Source organism: Schistocerca gregaria, chromosome 4, assembly GCF_023897955.1.
Source record: "Schistocerca gregaria isolate iqSchGreg1 chromosome 4, iqSchGreg1.2, whole genome shotgun sequence".
NCBI classification, from domain to species: Eukaryota; Metazoa; Arthropoda; class Insecta; order Orthoptera; family Acrididae; genus Schistocerca; species Schistocerca gregaria.
The window spans coordinates 507,802,403-507,821,410 of NC_064923.1; the positions used below are offsets into that span (position 1 = coordinate 507,802,403).

Consider the following 19,008-nt stretch of genomic DNA (forward strand, 5'->3'; position numbering starts at 1 on the left):
GTCGTTTCTGAAAGTATTTGTATGGAGTGAAGCCATGTATGGAAGTGAAACATGGACAATAAATAGTTTGGACAAGAAGAGAATAGAAGCTTTCGAAATGTGGTGCTACAGAAGAATGCTGAAGATTAGATGGGTAGATCACGTAATTAATGAGGAGGTATTGAATAGAATTGGGGAGAAGAGGAGTTTGTGGCACAACTTGACAAGAAGAAGAGATCGGTTGGTAGGACATGTTCTGAGGCATCATGGGATCACAAATTTAGCGTTGGAGGGCAGCGTGGAGGGTAAAAATCGTAGAGGGAGACCAAGAGATGAATACACTAAGCATATTCAGAAGGACGTAGGTTGCAGTAAGTACTGGGAGATGAAGAAGCTTGCACAGGATAGGGTAGCATGGAGAGCTGTATCAAACCATTCTCAAGACCACAACAACAACAACAATACCCCAACAACCACAATAGTAATTATATTTAAAACAATAAATATTAATTTCCTTGAAAGGAGCATAATCTCACCAGAATTAAAGATTGTTGGCTTACCACTATATCATTCAGGAAAGCAACAACTTCCTACACAAATGAGACTCAATTCCGACCTCCGTGGTCTTTAACATACGTGGCAGCATAGAAGACATGGCAATTTCAGGCGCAACTGACGAAATAAGCAGACACTGAACAAGTTGTAATTGAAAGAAACTTTAAAACACACCAATATTGCGCGCAGATAATTTCAAACAGAAGGACCAAAGGATGAGTATAACACACGAGACAGAGTGACAGGAGAACCATAGGCAATCCATCGTAGCGGGAGCAACTTCAACGTGGGAGCATATGTTTCAACCAAGTAATAAGTACCTTGCCACAAAGGACAGTACAAAAGGCACCAGAAAATGAACTATGCCTAGTTAATCCAGAGTAAACTGGCTGCGTCGACACTGGGCCTAAGCATTGCCAACCAACACATCTCTATCGACTACCGGCCACTTAAACAATAATGTGCTCCCTAAGTTCCGTCAACAGCTCACCGTACGTCACATGAGCCTCTAATCTGTCTGTCACCCTGAGAGCGACCGACTTACTGCCAATGTGGTCAACAAGCTGCTCCAAGAAATTACAGCCAAAGACTCAACTAACACGTGACCGAAGCGCCACCCGGAGGCTAGACGGTGCCGGATCGCGCCAGCTGGCAAAGATGTAAAAACATAGAACGAGCCGACACGCTCCCTGGTTAAAGATGCTGTTATTCTGGTTGTGGCTGCGATGAATAGCTAATGCTGTTGGTAGAATAATCTTGGTTGTTATTTGTTTCTGATACTGAACTATTTCAGGTCAGCTTTCCTCTTCCCTTTTCCATGCAGACATCGACTGAAGTTCATGTATGTAGCTACATGTTTATAGCAATGTATTCAATTGTCAGGAAACCGAGGAGCCTTTAAAAGGGAAGCTGTTGTTTTTAATTGTCGTAGTATTTACGGTAAAAATTTGATCTTTTAAACTCAATGTGTTTCTGAAGTTCCTTTGCACCAGCTTATTATCTTCTGCTGCCTCTGTTTTTGATTATCATGCTTAACTCTTATAAATGCCATTTAATTTGAGTCTTTTATTAATATTTTGTTGCTGTTGTTAAGATGGTGTTTTGAAGAATAGCGTTCATGAATCCAGTGACTTTATTTGGTTTCTGTGACTAATTCCAATTTTTTAAGGTGCTAATGGTTTATGTTTTTAATTAATGTATAAATATTATAGTTGCAAGTATAACGTTGTTTATTAAAGTTTAATTACCTGGTTGACTAATCCTGAGGTTTATTGTAAACTTTTTTTATTTACCTAAAGTTAATACTTTTGATGAATACAATATCGCTGTTGAACACAGTTGTATCAGAGAACTAACTTTGTTCATAATACTCGTATGTTCCAAGGAAATGTTTGTCTATTGATTATAAATGACTTTATTTTACTTTTCTGGTGATGTACTACCTTTTACGTCCTTTTTTTGCCCAGTTCTTAAACCACCGGTCGCTAACTTCCAATTTTCTGCAGTTTGGGTCTAGCAACACTACTTTTACTACAATACTGTTAAGTCGCGTACTGGAACAGTCATGTCAAGCACTTACTTTGGAACCATTATAAGTTAACGTTCCAAATAAATGTCAAGAAACAATTTTATTGTGCGTTCTGCGAATCTGACAAGAATTGTAATACAGCTTAAGTGCGTATGATCAACACCACAACCTCAAGTCAGACTAAAAAGGGACAAAGAGTATAAACAAAGAAGTACAATATGAACATTCACAAACTTAACCTTTTATTGCGTGACACTTTTGTAGGAGATCAGTTTTAGTGAAAAAAAGTTTCGGGGGTAGGGTGTGACACACGAAGTACTTTTTAACATGCTGAACTTATGAACTTTGATTTAATTTTGATTTATTCAATATTTTAAGTTTTTTGACGTATGGGAAACATTAATTATTAATCGTTTAGTTACAGAGTTATTAAAACATTGCCTGTGCTAGCATTAAGCATCATTTTACGTACGTTAAAGATGTTAAAGATGTAACTACAAGTGGCAGAAACTCTTTGTGCTGCTTTCATGCGTGTTTACGTAGACGTGACCTTCAGCAAAGATCATGTATTTTGAACAGTTTCTGCCAACATAATGAAGCTAAACACGGCCTAACTCAATGCAATCAGATTGTATGTGTTGCCAGATGTCAACATTGTGAATACACAAGTGATTTCCTTAACATTACATGTAAATTTACGGATTTTCCTCAAGTGGCAACACATGCAATACAGCGTTAATTGACTAGCGGCACAGTGCAATGCAAGTACCAAGCAATGTGAATCAGGAGATACTAGATGAAGGAACTCTAAAATTGCAAGTATTCCTATTGAAACATACAAAGAACGAGTTTTCATAGCTAAATTTTACTTTTCAGTTGAAGAAAATCTGTGAAAACAGACTAACAGCAGGTCGCACAGAGGCATAAGGGCTGTGATTCGTCCCTAGCTGGATAGGAATGTTGAAAATGGAAAATATCTCCATATAAGATATAATAATAGTGATCTATAAGGCATACATGTAACAAGTCAAAGAGTGCGCCTTTATCAAGCTAAATTATTGTACTAAAATCTAAAGTGTCAGGCACTGAGAGAATGTTAACCTATTGTAAAAAATTATTTATGTTTGTTCAGGTAATTTGTAATTACTTGGAGAAATATCCTTTGGGGAAAATATGCAAGGAAATTTACTCTTCACTTTGTTAAGAAAACTCAAGTGATGAATAAATATAATGAAACTCAGTAACATAAAATATATTAAAGAGCAAGTTGAGGTGAGGAATTATTAAGCTTAGATGATCAGTCCAGTTGCAGCTTCTTGAAAGATCCATCCATACCAAACAGTTCATACTCATATTTGTAGCTGTTGTCTGGAGGTCTTTTGCTCTCATCTGCTATGTATCTGTCCTCTTCAAGGAACCACTTTCGAAGATCCACCATGGAATTTATGACCGCATCTGAAACATAGTTTTACAGCTAAAGCTTGAACAGGTGTTAGGATCGAAGAACACATGTGATGGTGTCCAGCTGACCACTAGAAAATGACATTCCCTAAAGTTTAGGACGTACACTGATGAGCCAGAACGTTACGACCACTGCAGGTAAAACCTTCCAGGATAGGCCACGCCATATTCAACTTATTCTACACGAGCGACGTTGCTACCTCACAGCTGGGATCTTCTTCAGTATCTTCTGGTGTTCAAGTTAGCTAAACACCAGCTAAGAAAGAACTTCTAAACATCCAAAGATCAATTTCTGTACCATACTTGGTGTAAGGCACAACGGAAACTTAAATACTTCCCACATCTAAATTGTTCTACGATGCTTGTCAAGTGTCACAATGTTAATTCAACGACTAAATTGTCTGTAAAAATACTTCATCAACGCAATGTTTGTGTTAATATTATTTCTTCATCTTGTGCAAAAAAAAAAAAAAAAAAAAAAAAAACTGTGTGAGCGACACATATAATACTTATGTCAAGTGTTACAATGGTATCGCCACATCTAAAAGACATAAAGGATGTTGGCATTTAGGTCTGAGAACAGGTTAGTGGTGATTCATAGAACAAACTGGCATTAGCTGAAGTTTTTACAAGTCTTTCAGTAATGTTTTATGTTAGTCAACACTATTTTAGAGGAGAAAAAGATAATACTTTTTGATTTACACTGAAAGAATATAATACTGCTTTTTACCTGCATTAGAACTAGACCTAATTGAGGTACTGGATCCTCGCTTAGTTGAACTAAGACTATATATCTGTCCTCTTCAAGGAACCACTCTCTAAGGAATTCACGACACAGGCTAAGTTCAGTGCTGACCATGGGATATTATACAAACAAACAAGGTGTGGTAGACGAATATTCACGCCTCCAAGGTTACATAATAAATCTTTGAGTTGGGCTACTCATCCTACGTATCTTGGCAGGACGTGGTGGTGTCGATGAACTACAGAATGCTGCGCTGCAGAAAACTATTGGTAGAGAATGCGCAAGCAGGGTGTGGTGCAGCACGTAAAACTCTGCGTACTGTGCATACAGTCAGCTTCGCTTACTCGCCAACAGATTCCATTACAGAAGTTATCGATCCCAACAGATGATGAGTATGGACGTTCTTGGTTCCTTTGTATAAACACTGGTATTGAATTAACAACTGTTTTTCATGATCTGTATCCGTGATTGGTGTGCTGAATCAGCAAGTGGAAACAGTAGCTCAGGCAATGATTAATCACTGGTTATTAAAGGTGCGGATGCAAGTGAGCATAATAGCAGATCAGGGCCCTGGTTCCATGTCCAAATTAATGAATCTGTTGTGCCTACTTTTACCGATGAGGGTGTTACAGACTAGTCTCCAAGCCAATGGAAGCACAGGGAGAATGCCCAGAACAGTTGTGTAAAAAGTCGCTATACTGACTGTGATGCTCTGCTACCTCACATGATACGAGCCAACAATTGAAAGGTACGTGAGAGTACAGACTTATCATCCCATGAGGCTGTTTATGGGCAAAGCGTGCCATCCCCTTTTGAACTGCTTAATCCATCCTTTGGGCAATACGTAGCCGCTGCTTGCAATTTTGAAAAGAGTTTTGCAAGCAGAAGTTGATGAGCTAAACATCAGAATTGTAACCGTCGGAGAATGGAAACGGTGCGTTTCTGGACACGGGTTCCTTTTCATAATATTATGTACTCATTCCCCACTACAGATCCTAGAAGTAACGGTTTTCCGAACACCCTGCATTTTCATGGCCTCCTTAGACCTAGACTGTCCTTAACGTAACCCAGCATCGACTGCATTCGAGCTGGAGGGCAGGAGGAAAAAGTGGTTCATATGGCTCTGAGCACTATGGGACTTAAAATCTGAGGTCATCAGTCCCCTAGAACTTACAACTACTTAAACCTAACTTACCTAAGGACATCACACACATCCATGCCCGTGGCAGGATTCGAAACTGCGACCGTAGTAGTCGCGCGGTTCCAGACTGAAGCGCCTAGAACCACTCGGTCACACCGGCCGGCGAGAACGGGAGACACACTTTATTTGAAGTTTGTTGAATAGTCTGCCGATCTTAAGGAACACGCCATCAACATAAGTTGGAACTACCATCCTCGGGGAAGCCGCTGTTTCTCCTGACTGCTCACGAAATTTAGTGCGTAGTCGTCAAAATGCATTTTGAATGTACTTATTGGAGTACCCATTCTGGACAAACATAGAGCAGAGATGACTAACATCTGTTAATATGCTCTCTGGATCTAAGATAGCTGTAGCCCTATGAACAAAAGTCCATCATACGCCACCGCTTTGTGATGGGTGATGGCAGTTCATATCGTAGATATAGGTCGGGGTGTGCTGGCCATCTTCTTTTCTCCACTTCTATGGTGAATGAGATGGAAGAAGTTAAGATGTTACAAAACTGATGGAGGCGTTCCTGTCACAAGTAGCAATATCACAAAAGCGTCATCTACATTTCTGCAGGCACTTTCAGGTTTCAAACGCACCGACGGAAGGGCCTTAGCCTCGAAGTCTTTCATAAAAAGTTTAGCTACTATGGCAGACAGAGGGCTACCCACAGCAACACAGTCCGTCTGCTCAAAATATCGTTCGTTAAATAAAAAATATGTCTAGGGAAATTCATGTTCGAAAATATGTGAATTGTCCTCATCCAACTTAGCTCCTACAAGCGAATCCATCGAAGGCAGTCGCGTAAACAAGGAGACCAGATCGAAACTCATTAATACGTCGGCTGGTTCGAGGCCAAGTTTCTTCTGTTGCCGTATAAATGTTCTGAATTTAGAATATTGTGTTTACATTTCCCTACCAACAAAGGGTGCAAAAGAGGAGTCAGACTTTTACTAGGTAGTATGTTGTGGATCCTATAAAGCTCGTAGTGGGATGGAAAGGAACTCATTCTTTATGTACGAGCGTCTTTCGCAGGCCTAAAGTCGTGGTAGAACTGGCACTCAATATTTTAAGCTCTTTGTCAGATCTCTGAATGTTACTGCCACTTGACCGTACAAATCATGTTGTATTACTATCATGATTTCGGCCATTATCAGGTCAACACTGAAAACAATATTTTTACAAATGCACAGAAAGAGAGCGGGGCCAAAATGTAAGATAATTATGTCTTCATCCCCGCCTTCATGCACCTCAACCAAAAGTTTGGTTCCATTTCATTGACGTCTTTTCCACCACTTACGAGGTATCTTTCTCACACATTTCATCCCTGATTCTACGTCATTACTCCCTCCCCCCTGCCCAACACCTTGTGTAAGCTGTACGTTTATCACATTGATAACTCCCCCCCTCCTCCCCCCCCCCCCCACACTTCCACACCACACTCACACGCTTTATACCCGATCCAACCACACCGCTCCCCTTCCACATTTATAAAATCCCATAATTCTATGAACTGTGGATTTAAAATCCTATATTTTGTGTATTATATATCGTCTACAAGATATTGGTTACAACACGTATTATATTAATGTCGAACTTTCGTAATGTAGTGTATCATGTTTATGTATGAGACATAAACCCGCTTCATAATAAAAGTAGACAGATAGATGCGTTCTGTCACGGTTATAATTGTTCTACGCTGCAGTGATGTAGGGGTGTTTCTCATTTAAACCAGTATATAATGTACGATATTCTTTTCGGAACGATGTCATATTTTCGTACTCTAGGAATATTGTTTATATCTTGTATTCACAGATAACACTGTTCTTCCAAACATATATTTACAGATGTATTCACAGATAACACAGTTCATCCAAAGACGTATGAATGTGTTTCAGTTATATGTACCTATGAACTTTACGTAATCATGGAATATGCAATATAGACCTAACACAATCATTGTTCATCTTTAACCACCAGTCAACCAGTAACTTCCATAGCATAATTTCAGACCATGTTCAGTGCACATGTGTTGCGGAATGAGATACTTCTACGAGTGAGAGACTAATTGTTTATTCTTCGGAGGTATGTGTCTGAACTGTTGCTTTTCATTGATATGTAGTTCTGTGATGCTATTTGGTTATTGCGCAATACAAGTTAGGTCACGTGAACATCATATTAAAGTATTGTTGTATCGTTCAGTTTACGACGTTAGGCTGATTTTAGACGACTCACCCATCATTTCTTGAGCAGGGCCAGCTGTGCCACCCATCTCATTAGGCAGGCAAGATTTGGGCACATGCTCGAATAGCGTCTCCGACCCAGGAGGGTGGATATGCACCTGTAAGTAAACAATTTAATAACAGAAAGGAAGAATCAAAGGAACAATAAAAAGTTACTTCAATAATTTTCTCAACAAATCTCAAGATATTAAACACTAGAATATAATACCGTGTGTAACCAAATTACTTTTATAGACTTTGAGGACACGTTCCTTACACTAAAACAAGAAAAAAATGTGTAGATAACACTGACCCTAAAATGCACACATTAAGAGCTATCAGTACTTGTTCAACAGAAGAGATTTGTTTCACAGTAGTGAAGAAGATCAAGTGCTCATAGCTCTTAAAGTATGAGTTTTAAAGCACATGTTTACAGAGATTTTTTTCTTGTTTTGGAGTAAGAAACGAGCCCTCAAAGCCTGTAAAGGGAATTTAGTTACACACTGTATACGCTCATGTCTGTGAGAATAGAATAATCGAGAGGCGAGGTATTTTCATACGTGTTGGAGGATGAACGAGAGAACACATGTTCAGATGGTAAAGTTGAGGATGCGATATTCGTAGATTAGTGCATTATATGCCTCTACATGGAGCCCGTAGCTTCGATAACCAATAGAATTAAAGCGAAAGCATTAAATACAGCTGTTGAAGTTATATACAGTGCCGGAACAAAATTAGTACACTCGGAAAGAAGACGTCGATTTTGATCCGATGACGGCATATGCGACCTGGACGATATCGGTTTCAAGGTCATCCGCCAACGTATACCGTACTCTACCCGTCAACAGGAAATTGCTGCGTACAACGTTCCACTCACCTTGTGGCGAATCTTTTCTCAAACGCATGCATCCTTGAAGTTACTGAAACGCAGTTCTCAGCCGGAAAATAGAAAAAACAACCGTATACTTAACAACCAAAAGTCACTCTGCAAATTTTTTTGTCGGTGGAAGATTAATAGTAGTTAAATGAAAGTATTACTGAGCGTAAAATTTCAGTGTGTTACTGTAGTGTTGGATAAACCAATTTCTATCAAGCCGTACTCTGTACGAAGTCTGAAAAGTCCACAACATTCATAACTGTAGCCAGTTTATGGTAATTATTAATTATCTTTCACCACAAGTTTACAAATGGATTATTTATTTTAGAATAGCTCGCTCAAATATTGCTATAATCGGTGTCACGTAACAAAATGTTCACGTTCGCGAGTAAGCAACACGCTACGCGGAATTTAGTTATATAAAACGTCACTACAAGTTCTGAAGTTCACATAGAACATCAAATTGAACTCTCTTCCACACTTTACGGTACCTCCCAAACATTTGGGTATCGAAATATCATAATATTAATGATTTTCATCGGAGTTCCTATCAACAGGTCTGATCGCTATGAGATCCAAACCCCAACGCTACTCATTTCTTTACACAAAAGAAGGTTGCAGTTTCCAAAATACGGGCGAATATGCTAATTTCTGATTGCCAGAGAAACATCACAGCGAACCGGAAAGAAGCTCCAAACCCGTTCAATATCGCGCATACATAGAGAGCGAATCAAAATTCGTTACTGAATCATAACAATAAATTAACATAAATAAAACCCAGGAATATAAAAGTAACTCCCTCTTAACGTAATGTCAGTACCGTAAACCAACGAAATAGTTTATAGTAGATTCCCCAGTACGAATGACTAACACATACGCCATTCTCGAACATTCCTCATGAGACCAGTTACTTCAATATGTGGTATAAAAACTTCACATAAAACATTATTTCAGATTCACGTCTACATTCACTCTCATAAATAAGCACAATTATAATAGTGATTAATAAACATAGCCGAAGTTGACCATGGGAAGTGATGTGACTGCAGAAATTTTGGACTAGTGTGGTACCTGCCCGAAGCAAAGTTTTCTTACATGTAGTACCTCATGTATCACTGATTCCGACCACCATCGAAGATGTAAAGCGCCAAACGTGCAATCAACCTTTATTTCCCCTTTCTCATCCACGATGATTTCTTGCTTCGTCTTTGTTGTGATTGTACCAGCCCTTCATTCATTCGGTGTCCAGTCTCGATGTTTCTGTCCCAGCATTCAGAAATCAGTTACCAGAACGCAGGCTGCGGGGTGTCTGGAATACAGGCAGATTCCACTGACAAGCTGACCACACGGCAATCGGAGTTTTGATTTTTTTATATTTGTGGTACGTGAAGCTCATAGCTCAAATATCTATGTGCAAAAGCAGTTCGATATAACTTTCGAGAAAATCGACTTTGAAGTTTTCCGACCGTCGTTAATATGCTTCGATCGTCTTTGATATGCTTCGGTGGTCATGTTGTTGAGTGGTAGAAAGCTTCCGTAGCCAAACTGTTTGGTATTTCAGGAGACATCGTATCGATGATTTATATCACGTACAGGCAAAAGCAGAAAAACTTTATTCGATAAGTTACAACGCTAACTAAAGTGTGTATTGAGTGAGTGCGACAGACGGTCACTGAAGAGCATTGGAAGAAAAGTAGTGGGACGGTAGTTACAACACTCACTGTAGAACTGAAGGTCGCACTCCCGAACACTGTGAGAAACAAAGCAACACGAAGGTAGTACCATAAGCAGGGAATTGCTGGTTCATCTGTAATTTTAAAACCATTCTTCAGTGATGCAAATGTTCCTAACAGGAAAGCGTGTGCCGAAGCCGTGAAACCTGGACTTTGGAAGAAATTCATGTGGTTGAATGAATATTAATTCACACCGCTTCCAATTTCTGACCAAGTTCACGTCTCAACAGTGGAACTTGTGGGAGGGGGGAATCTATCCTGATTTGGGTAGCCACGTCGTGGTAGTCCATGGCTCCGAAGATTACTCTGCGAGTTCATGTTACTGCCGAAGGTTATTTGACCATTTTCGCTGAACAGGTCCATACTATGGTACCATGTTTGTCTCCCATTGTTGGATTCCAGGGCGACAGTGCCATCATTCACGCAGCTCGCACAGTCCAAGACTGGTTTTGCGAGCACGAGGATGAATTGTCGCGGCACCCCTGGCCACCACACTCTCCAAATCCCAGCACTTCAAAAATGGCTCTGACCACTATGGGACGTAACTGCTGAGGTCATCAGTCCCCTAGAACTTAGAACTACTTAAACCTAACTAACCTAAGGACATCACACACATCCATGCCCGAGGCAGGATTCGAACCTGCGACCGTAGCGGTCGCGCGGTTCCAGACTGTAGCGCCTAGAGCCGCTCGGCCACTCCGGCCGGCGATCTCAGTACTGTTGAGCCATTGTGGTCTTCATTGTAGACGAGGGTGTGTGATCGCTATCTACCTCCATCATTGTTACGTACTCTTGCCACTGTTTTGAAGGAAGAATGGTATGCGCTCGGTTTAAAAATCGTACAGGACTCTTATTTATCCAATCCAAGACGACTAGAAGCCGTTTGAATGCCAACGGGTTTCCTACGTCGTATTTTGCATGGTAATGTGTTGTGTTTCAATATTTTTGTCCACCTCTTATACATGTCTGTACATACGCGACTGTGCAATACACCGCGATAAAAACTTCGCTCACAAAATATCTTCCGTAAGGTGTGTGCTTCGGGGTGTAATACGGTGAAGAAGGGGTCTCACAGTTTAATATAAACGTTACTGAAAGTACCGAATATTGCTTATACAGGATGTTACAAAAAGGTACGGCCAAACTATCAGGAAACATTCCTCACACACAAAGAAAGAAAATATGTTATGTGGACATGTGACCAGAAACGCTTACTTTCCATGTTAGAGCTCATTTTATTACTTCTCTTCAAATCACATTAATCTTGGAATGGAAACATACAACAACAGAACGTACCAGCGTGACTTCAAACACTTTGTTACAGGAAATGTTCAAAACGTCCTCCGTTAGCGAGGATACATGCATCCACCCTCTGCCACATGGAATCCCTGATGCGCTGATGCAGCCCTGAAGAATGGCGTATTGGATCACAGCCGTCCACAATACGAGCACGAAGAGTCTCTACATTTGGTACCGGGGTTGCGTAGTCAAGAGCTTTGAAATGCCCCCATAACTGAAAGCCAAGAGTGTTGAGGTTAGGAGAGCTTGGAGGCCATTGAATTGGTCCGGTTCTACCAATCCATCGATCACCGAATCTGTTCGTGAGAAGCGTACGAACACTTCGACTGAAATGTGCAGGAGCTCCATCGTGCATGAACCACATGTTGTGTCGTACTTGTTAAGGCACATGTTCTAGCAGCACAGGTAGAGTATCCCGTATGAAATCATGGCGGTGAATCGAGGAAGTACAGTACATACGGACGATACTAAAATGAGCTCTAACATGGAAATTAAGCGTTTCCGGACACAATGTCCACATAACATCTTTTCTTTATTTGTGTGTGAGGAATGTTTCCTGATAAGTTTGGCCGTACCTTTTTGTAACACCCTGTATATGTGTTTCGTTACTTCAGTGAGTAATTACATCGTATTTCTGAAATTTTAAATAACTGTTTTAAGTTTAATGGTTTCGCTAAAACTAAATCCCAGACACTTGTTACGGTTCTTCTTTCACGTATTCAGAGCTTAGGCTAAGAAAATAAGATTCTATTCGTTGGGAAATTACATTTACATCTGGTCTGAGACATCAAGGCGATAACATTTCAATACTGGTGAAACAGCATGATTATCAGTTAGTTTTATTAGCAGGAAGCTGAGCAAACAAAATGGATTTGATTCACTTACCCGCTTTCGCAGTTTCGGAGGAAGCGCTGGATAGACGACTGAGAGCACCATGCCTATAATCTTTGTTGCGTTAGTGAAATGTAAGGCAACAATTCGTTTTGAATACGCTTTCTGCAAAGACCACAAGAAAAATAAAAAGAGATTACTCAGTTATATAGGTTGAAGGAACACGCGAGCACTCGGATTTTATGGTATAATTCCTTGCCTCTCACACCCAAACCTCCAGATGTCAGACACTCAGATCGGTACCAGACGTTGTCTGTCGATAAAGTATGAACCAAACGTCCGATTTAGTTCGTACTATGCGCTGTTGTGTAGCAGAACGGGCATAAACGTAGCAGAACGGGCATAAACTTTAATTAGAAGTAACACCAAACTACGGGGAACATCAAAAGCGTAACTGTGAGTGACTGTTGTATGATGCTTCATCGGGGAAGATGGTAGAGCGTTAGATCCTCATACCCAGGGTCCTATATTCAAACCCCAACGACGATAATTTTTTTACTGTATTATGGGTGAAAGTGTTATGTGGAACAATGTGTTATTTGGCATGTAAAACGGCTGTTTGGAGATTACAGCAGTGCTGTCTGCCTTCGTTGCTTTTCTTTGAAACTTGTACACCTGTGGAGTACATTTGTAGATTCACAGAATACGCAATCATAAAAGAAAACTAAACAACTGCATCACACGTGCGGAAGTGATAGTAATAGTGTAAGTAGACTTTTTAGGTTTTTATATTGGTAACGCCACGTAGCATTCTGTATGAAAATCACTGGCTGTGCTGTGTGCAGTCTGTGGCTGGTTGGCATTGTTGGAATATTCGCTATTGTAGTGTTGGGCAGTTGTATGTGAACAGCGCGAAGCGTTGCGCAGTTGGAGGTGAGCCGTCAGCAGTGGTGGATGTGGGGAGAGAGATGGCGGAGTTTTGAGAGTAGATGATCTGGACGTGTGTCCATCAGAGACAGTAAATTTGTAAGACTCTATGTCATGAACTGATGTATATATTATGACTTTTGAACCCTATTAAGGTAAATACATTGTTTGTTCTCTATCAAAATTTTTCATTTGCTAACTATACCTGTCAGTAGTTAGTGCCTTCAGTAGTTAGAATCTTTTATTCAGCTGGCAGTATTTGCGCACGCTGTATTGCAGTAGTTTGAGTGACGAAGATTTTTATGAGGTAAGTGATTCATGAAAGGTATAGGTTATTGTTAGTCAGGGCCATTCTTTTGTAGGGATGATTGAAAGTCAGATTGCGTTGCGCTAAAAATATTGTGTGTCAGTTTAGTGATGATCAGAATAAGTAAAGAGAGAAATGTCTGAGTACGTTCAGTTTTGCTCAGCTGTTTCAAAATCAAATAACGTAAGGGGTTTACCAGCACAGTAATTGATTAATTTTTCCAAGGGGACGTTTCAATAGTAATAATTAATAATAAACAAAATACATAACTTTCAACAAACGAAGCCAAAGCAAACTGCCGAAAGAACATTACTACAGACTCTGAAAAGTCCTCTTTCATGTCAGGAAAATGTCCTCCCATATAACAGTTTCACGGGTGAACAGTTAAACAAAATTGTCATCAGAGGCGTTTGAACACTCTACCTTCTCACACAAGCGAGATCAACTTTGCAGGCACTCTCAGATACGATTTTCCTGTCCTCCGTAGCTTTGGTGATACTTGTAATTACCGTTTACGCATGTTGTACTGGACGTCAGCACACAACACAAACTAAATCAGTGTTTTGGATCATATTCTCCGACATACAACGTTTGGTACCGATCTGACTGTCTGACATCTGGAGGTTTGCGTGTTGGCAACACACGAACGTTAGACTTGACATGGTCAAGAATATGGGAGAGGGACCTTAATTTTTGATATAATTTTTATTTGTTTAGATCGCGAATTTATAAAACGATATTACATGTTTTGAATGTGATCTGAAGACGACTGCTAACATATTCAGAACCGGTAACACCATTTTATATACTCGCAATCTAAACAAATAAAAGTTATATTAACACCTGTAAAAAAATTTCGCACCGTTCATATTTTCAGCAGAAAACGTGCGTGAAAAAATTGTTATTTGGCAAAGCTGTAATCATACGCCGAAGAGCCAAAGAAACTGGTGCACCTGCCTAATATCGAGTAGGGCCCCCACGAGCTCACAGAAGTGTCGCAATACGACGTGCCATGGACTCAACTGATGTCTAAAGTAGTGTTGGAGGGAACCGACACCATAAATGCTGCAGGGTGACCGTAAATCCGTAAGAGTACAAGGAGGTGGAGATCTCTTCTGAACAGTATGTTGCAAGGCATCACAGATATGCTCAATAACGTTCATGTCTGGGGAGTTTGGTGGGCAGTTGAAGTGTTTAAACTCAGAATGGTGTTCCTGGAGCCACTCTGTTGCAATTCTGGACGTGTGGGATATAGCATTGTCCTGCTGGAATTGTCCAAGTCGGTCGGAACGCACAATGAACATGAATGAGGGTAGGTGAACAGACAGGATGCTGACGTACGTGTCATCTGTCAGAGTGGTATGTAGACGTATTAGGAGTCCCATATCACTACAACTGCACACGGTCCACACCCTTACAGAGCCTCCACCAGCTTGAACAGTCCACTGCTAACATGCAGGGTTCATGGATTTATGAGGTAGTCTACCTATCCGTACACGTCCATCTGCTGTTGATGGGCCCAGGCGAGCCGTAATGCTTTGTGTCGTGCTGCCATCAAGAGTACATGAGTGGGCCTTCGGCTCCGAAAGCCCATATCGATGGTATTTTGATAAATGGTTCGCATGCTGACACTTGCTGATGGCCCAGCATTGGAACCTGCAGCAATTTGCCGTAGGGTTGCACTTCTGTCACGTTGAACGATTCTCTTCACTCGCCATTTGTCCCGTTTATGCAGGATCTTCTTCAGGCCGCAGCGATGTTGCAGATTTGATGTTTTACCGGATTCCTGATATTCACGGTACTCTCGTGAAATGGTACGGGAAAATCCCCACCTCATCGCTACCTCGGAGATGCCGTGTCCCATGGCTCGTGCATTTATTACAACATCAAGTTCAAACTCACTTGAATCTTGATAAGCTGACATTGTAGCAGCAGTAGCAGATATAACAATTGCGTCAGACACTTGTTGTCTTATATAGGCGCTACCGATCTCAGCACCTCTTTCTGCCTGTTTACATATCGCTGTATTTGAATACGCATGTTTACACCAGTGTCTTTGGCGCTTCAGTGTATGTACTACAAGTATGTTCTTTCAGTATAGTGTAACAGTGCTGCGGAGTTATTGCATGGGCAAGGCGGTGAGGGGGTGGAGGGGGGGAGGGGGTGGACGAGAGTTTTGCGACAGAACATTCGAGATGTAGAGTGAGAATATTAATGCGTGGACACTGAAAGCTGAAAAACATAATTGAAGACCTCGGATGTAAGCGATGGTTAGCGACACTCGGTAAACTGAGATATTGCATGCAAAACATAGTGGCATGCTTTAGTCCAGTTAGTTGAAAGCTTCATGGTAATCCAACTGATAGTATCTCTATCTCCGAGTTCAGATTGTAAGTAGTTGCGACTTTGGCAGGCTGTGCCCATGTAAACAGCGATAAGTGCAAGATGCATGTCTGCATGGAGTCGTAACGTTTTGACAAAAAGATGGTTTCCACGAGCGAGCTGTACAAGTCGGAGGATGATGTGGGTACATATGACTTTGATAAGGATCCTGCACACGTTCCGGAACGGAAATGCCTATCAAAACGTGTTACAGATGAGTTAAATATGCATATTTTAAGCAAGTAAACAATGTTGAGTAACGTCGCTTACCATAGTTCACGTGCATTTATGTGACAGTGCGATCGCTGGCATGTTAAACGCCATTCTTAAACTTGTTGACGTGCTGCAGTGAGGCACCACATTCGTTTCTTATAAGGCTTTTTCTACAGCTGTACCCATACCTCGAAAACCATACTAACAAAATTTATATATTTACCAGTTTAGGTACATTAGTACTGCATTTATATAACCTATTAAGTCTTTGATTGCTGTATGTATGAGTGTTTCAAACAAGTACAAATTATTGAGGAGTGTATTTTACTTTTATGCGTGAAATTATTGTGAGATATGTGGACGATGTTAAACTTATGATTCTGAATTTTTGTAGGAAGATGCACCAAGACCTGACACACTGAAGGCAGCTACAGTTTATGAAAATGGTCAGCCGAGCTGACAGAGATGGATGTACGCAGAGATAAATGACGAAAAAGAGAAATGAAGGTAAGTATATACAACATACAGGGACAATAGGGATGTTACTGTACGAAAATCAAGGTCCTCCATTAGATTCTCTAAAAAGTGTTTCGAGCATGTAAGTGAACAAGAAAAGCAACGCATATTCAGAAGTACCTGGCACAAAATGTGCACCTACAACGTTGTTTACTATAAAAAAGTGCCATCCATAAAAGGACCTTTTAAATCTACATTTTGGAGACGTTTCGCAGTACTGTTTCGTTAACTGTCGCTGGAAGTGAACAGTGGTTAGTCAATGGTAACTGATTTTAAGTACTCTCGGTGTGCAAGTAAACAATGTTAATTACCATCGAGGAAATTTTAACAATAGAATTGTGAGTGGAGCTAGCCATTTTCAAAATTTTGTCGTTAAGGTGGAGACATGTGAAAATCTGGATATAAATGAATCACATCGGAAGTGCATGCAATATCTTATTTATGTAAACTTTCTGAAACTCTGATGCGCGGTTTCTCAAACCAGTCAAAACGTCGCTTACAATTTCTACAGCCGAAGTCTTGAATTAGTTGTTGTATTGTGATGATGATGAAAATACAAAAAAAATTGATAATTATCTGTGAAGTGGGTTTCTAGTCCTAATGGTGGCATGTTGTCTTGTAGAAATGTAACTGATGTTAAAGTAGCAAGCTTGATAGTTGGCACTAATACATGGAAACTACGGCAGGAGAGGAATAGGTTCGAATGTAGTAAAAGAAGCAGAGAAAGACCAAGGAGGAGATTGGTAATGTTTTATTTTTTCTTTGATTGGGAGAAGAGGATGTCAGAAACAGGGAGAAGAAATGCTGACAATTGACCGGAAAGCATAGAGGGGCGAAGTGCGAGGTCAGAGAACAGAATGATTGTTTGAAGACAAAATATGCCATTCAAAGTCAAGTGGTAATAGCAACTGTACTCTCGTTTCTGTTTTAATATTAAGTAATTGCACTTGTTTCGTATAAGGTCTGATGTCATAGCTATAAAATGACTAAGAAGCCAGATACCAAACCACGTAGTTTGAAGTTGGCAAACAAAAATATCACATCTAATTCCAGAATCGGATCCTGTGATTACATTGTTGTCAAATTTGCAATATTTGATCTACCGAAAATATGTCCTCGACGAAATTGGTTTCTGCGCTGCCTTCTTAACAACCTCCACAATATAGTTATCCATCTTCCAAAACGACGAATCCAGAGTTCGCCGGGCTAAAACTGGCTGCTTTCTGGTAGAAAAACTCATAAATAATGGCATGTGGTTACCGAATCCCAAACCCACGTCAGTATGATCCTAATTGAAAATCTCTCCGACAGTCTGAAATATCTGACAAACATCAGTGATGGAATGCAAACACTGTGTGCTTTACAAAGCAGAACGCAGCTACTGTTAGCACTAGTGTTCGTTTGTGTGTAATACATTTCACCTTATTTTAATTTAGTGTTTATTCCACTCGACTACGACATGGCGATGCAATCATGGAACATAATATATAATCATAGAAAAAGATTACATGCACAGGATAAAAAATAGTAATAAAAAGAAATGTAACTTTTGGTAAACAAGGTACAGAAAAGATCTTAAAAATAAGATAACGTTTTAATAAAGGAAACACTGCCTTTACATACACATAAAAAAGTGCTCAAGAGAAAATACAAGATAATATTTCAGTTCATCAAAGGAAGGTTTACAAATTAATGTTCTGACTAGGTAACATTCAACAGCCATTAAGTAATTGAAAAAAAAACTCGTTTTAACTATCAGCTGTTTTCATTTGTACGTTAATATATGTCTGAAAAAAGTACAAAATGGAACAAGTACTCGCGAAAAAATATAAAGCACAGAATTCGTAACAGGTATATAAGCATAATCTGTTTATAAGTGTTTAAAAGGCGTGAACAGATGAAATGAATACATAAATCATTTGCTTTTCTGGCTGATAGAAAATCCAAAACATCATAATAAGTATAAGAAAAGAACACAACATGCTCCATCAGTATGTAATGGATATGTGCTCAACATAACAAGAGTTAACGTAATAATGTACCTAAAGATAAGAAACCACAGACGCAAGAGCTGTACAGTGTAGCCGCTGTTATGTAATTCCTATGGTTAATAACTTTATTATACTTTATTTTCTTCTTGTTCCTTATTGGATATAATGCTGAATGTTGGCCCCGTTTCCCTTTCTTAAAATAAGGCAACTTATTAGTAAATATCCAAATATCCACGACTAACTACCCTTACATCTG

At 39.9% G+C, this 19,008-nt stretch overlaps 1 protein-coding gene across 1 annotated transcript in view; it reads right to left on the reverse strand.

The window, feature by feature from the left end:
- Nucleotides 1–2,143: 2,143 nt before the first annotated feature.
- The window catches only part of LOC126267305 (retinol-binding protein pinta-like), a 107,049-nt gene continuing 90,184 nt past the window's right edge, over nt 2,144–19,008 (reverse strand). Inside the window, exons 5-7 of the mRNA XM_049972391.1 lie at nt 12,471–12,581; nt 7,690–7,795; nt 2,144–3,517 (exon numbers count right to left, since the gene is read on the reverse strand). Coding sequence (XP_049828348.1) covers nt 3,360–3,517; nt 7,690–7,795; nt 12,471–12,581 — 375 coding nt within the window. The 3' untranslated portion in view covers nt 2,144–3,359. The remainder of the gene's footprint in view (nt 3,518–7,689; nt 7,796–12,470; nt 12,582–19,008) is intronic.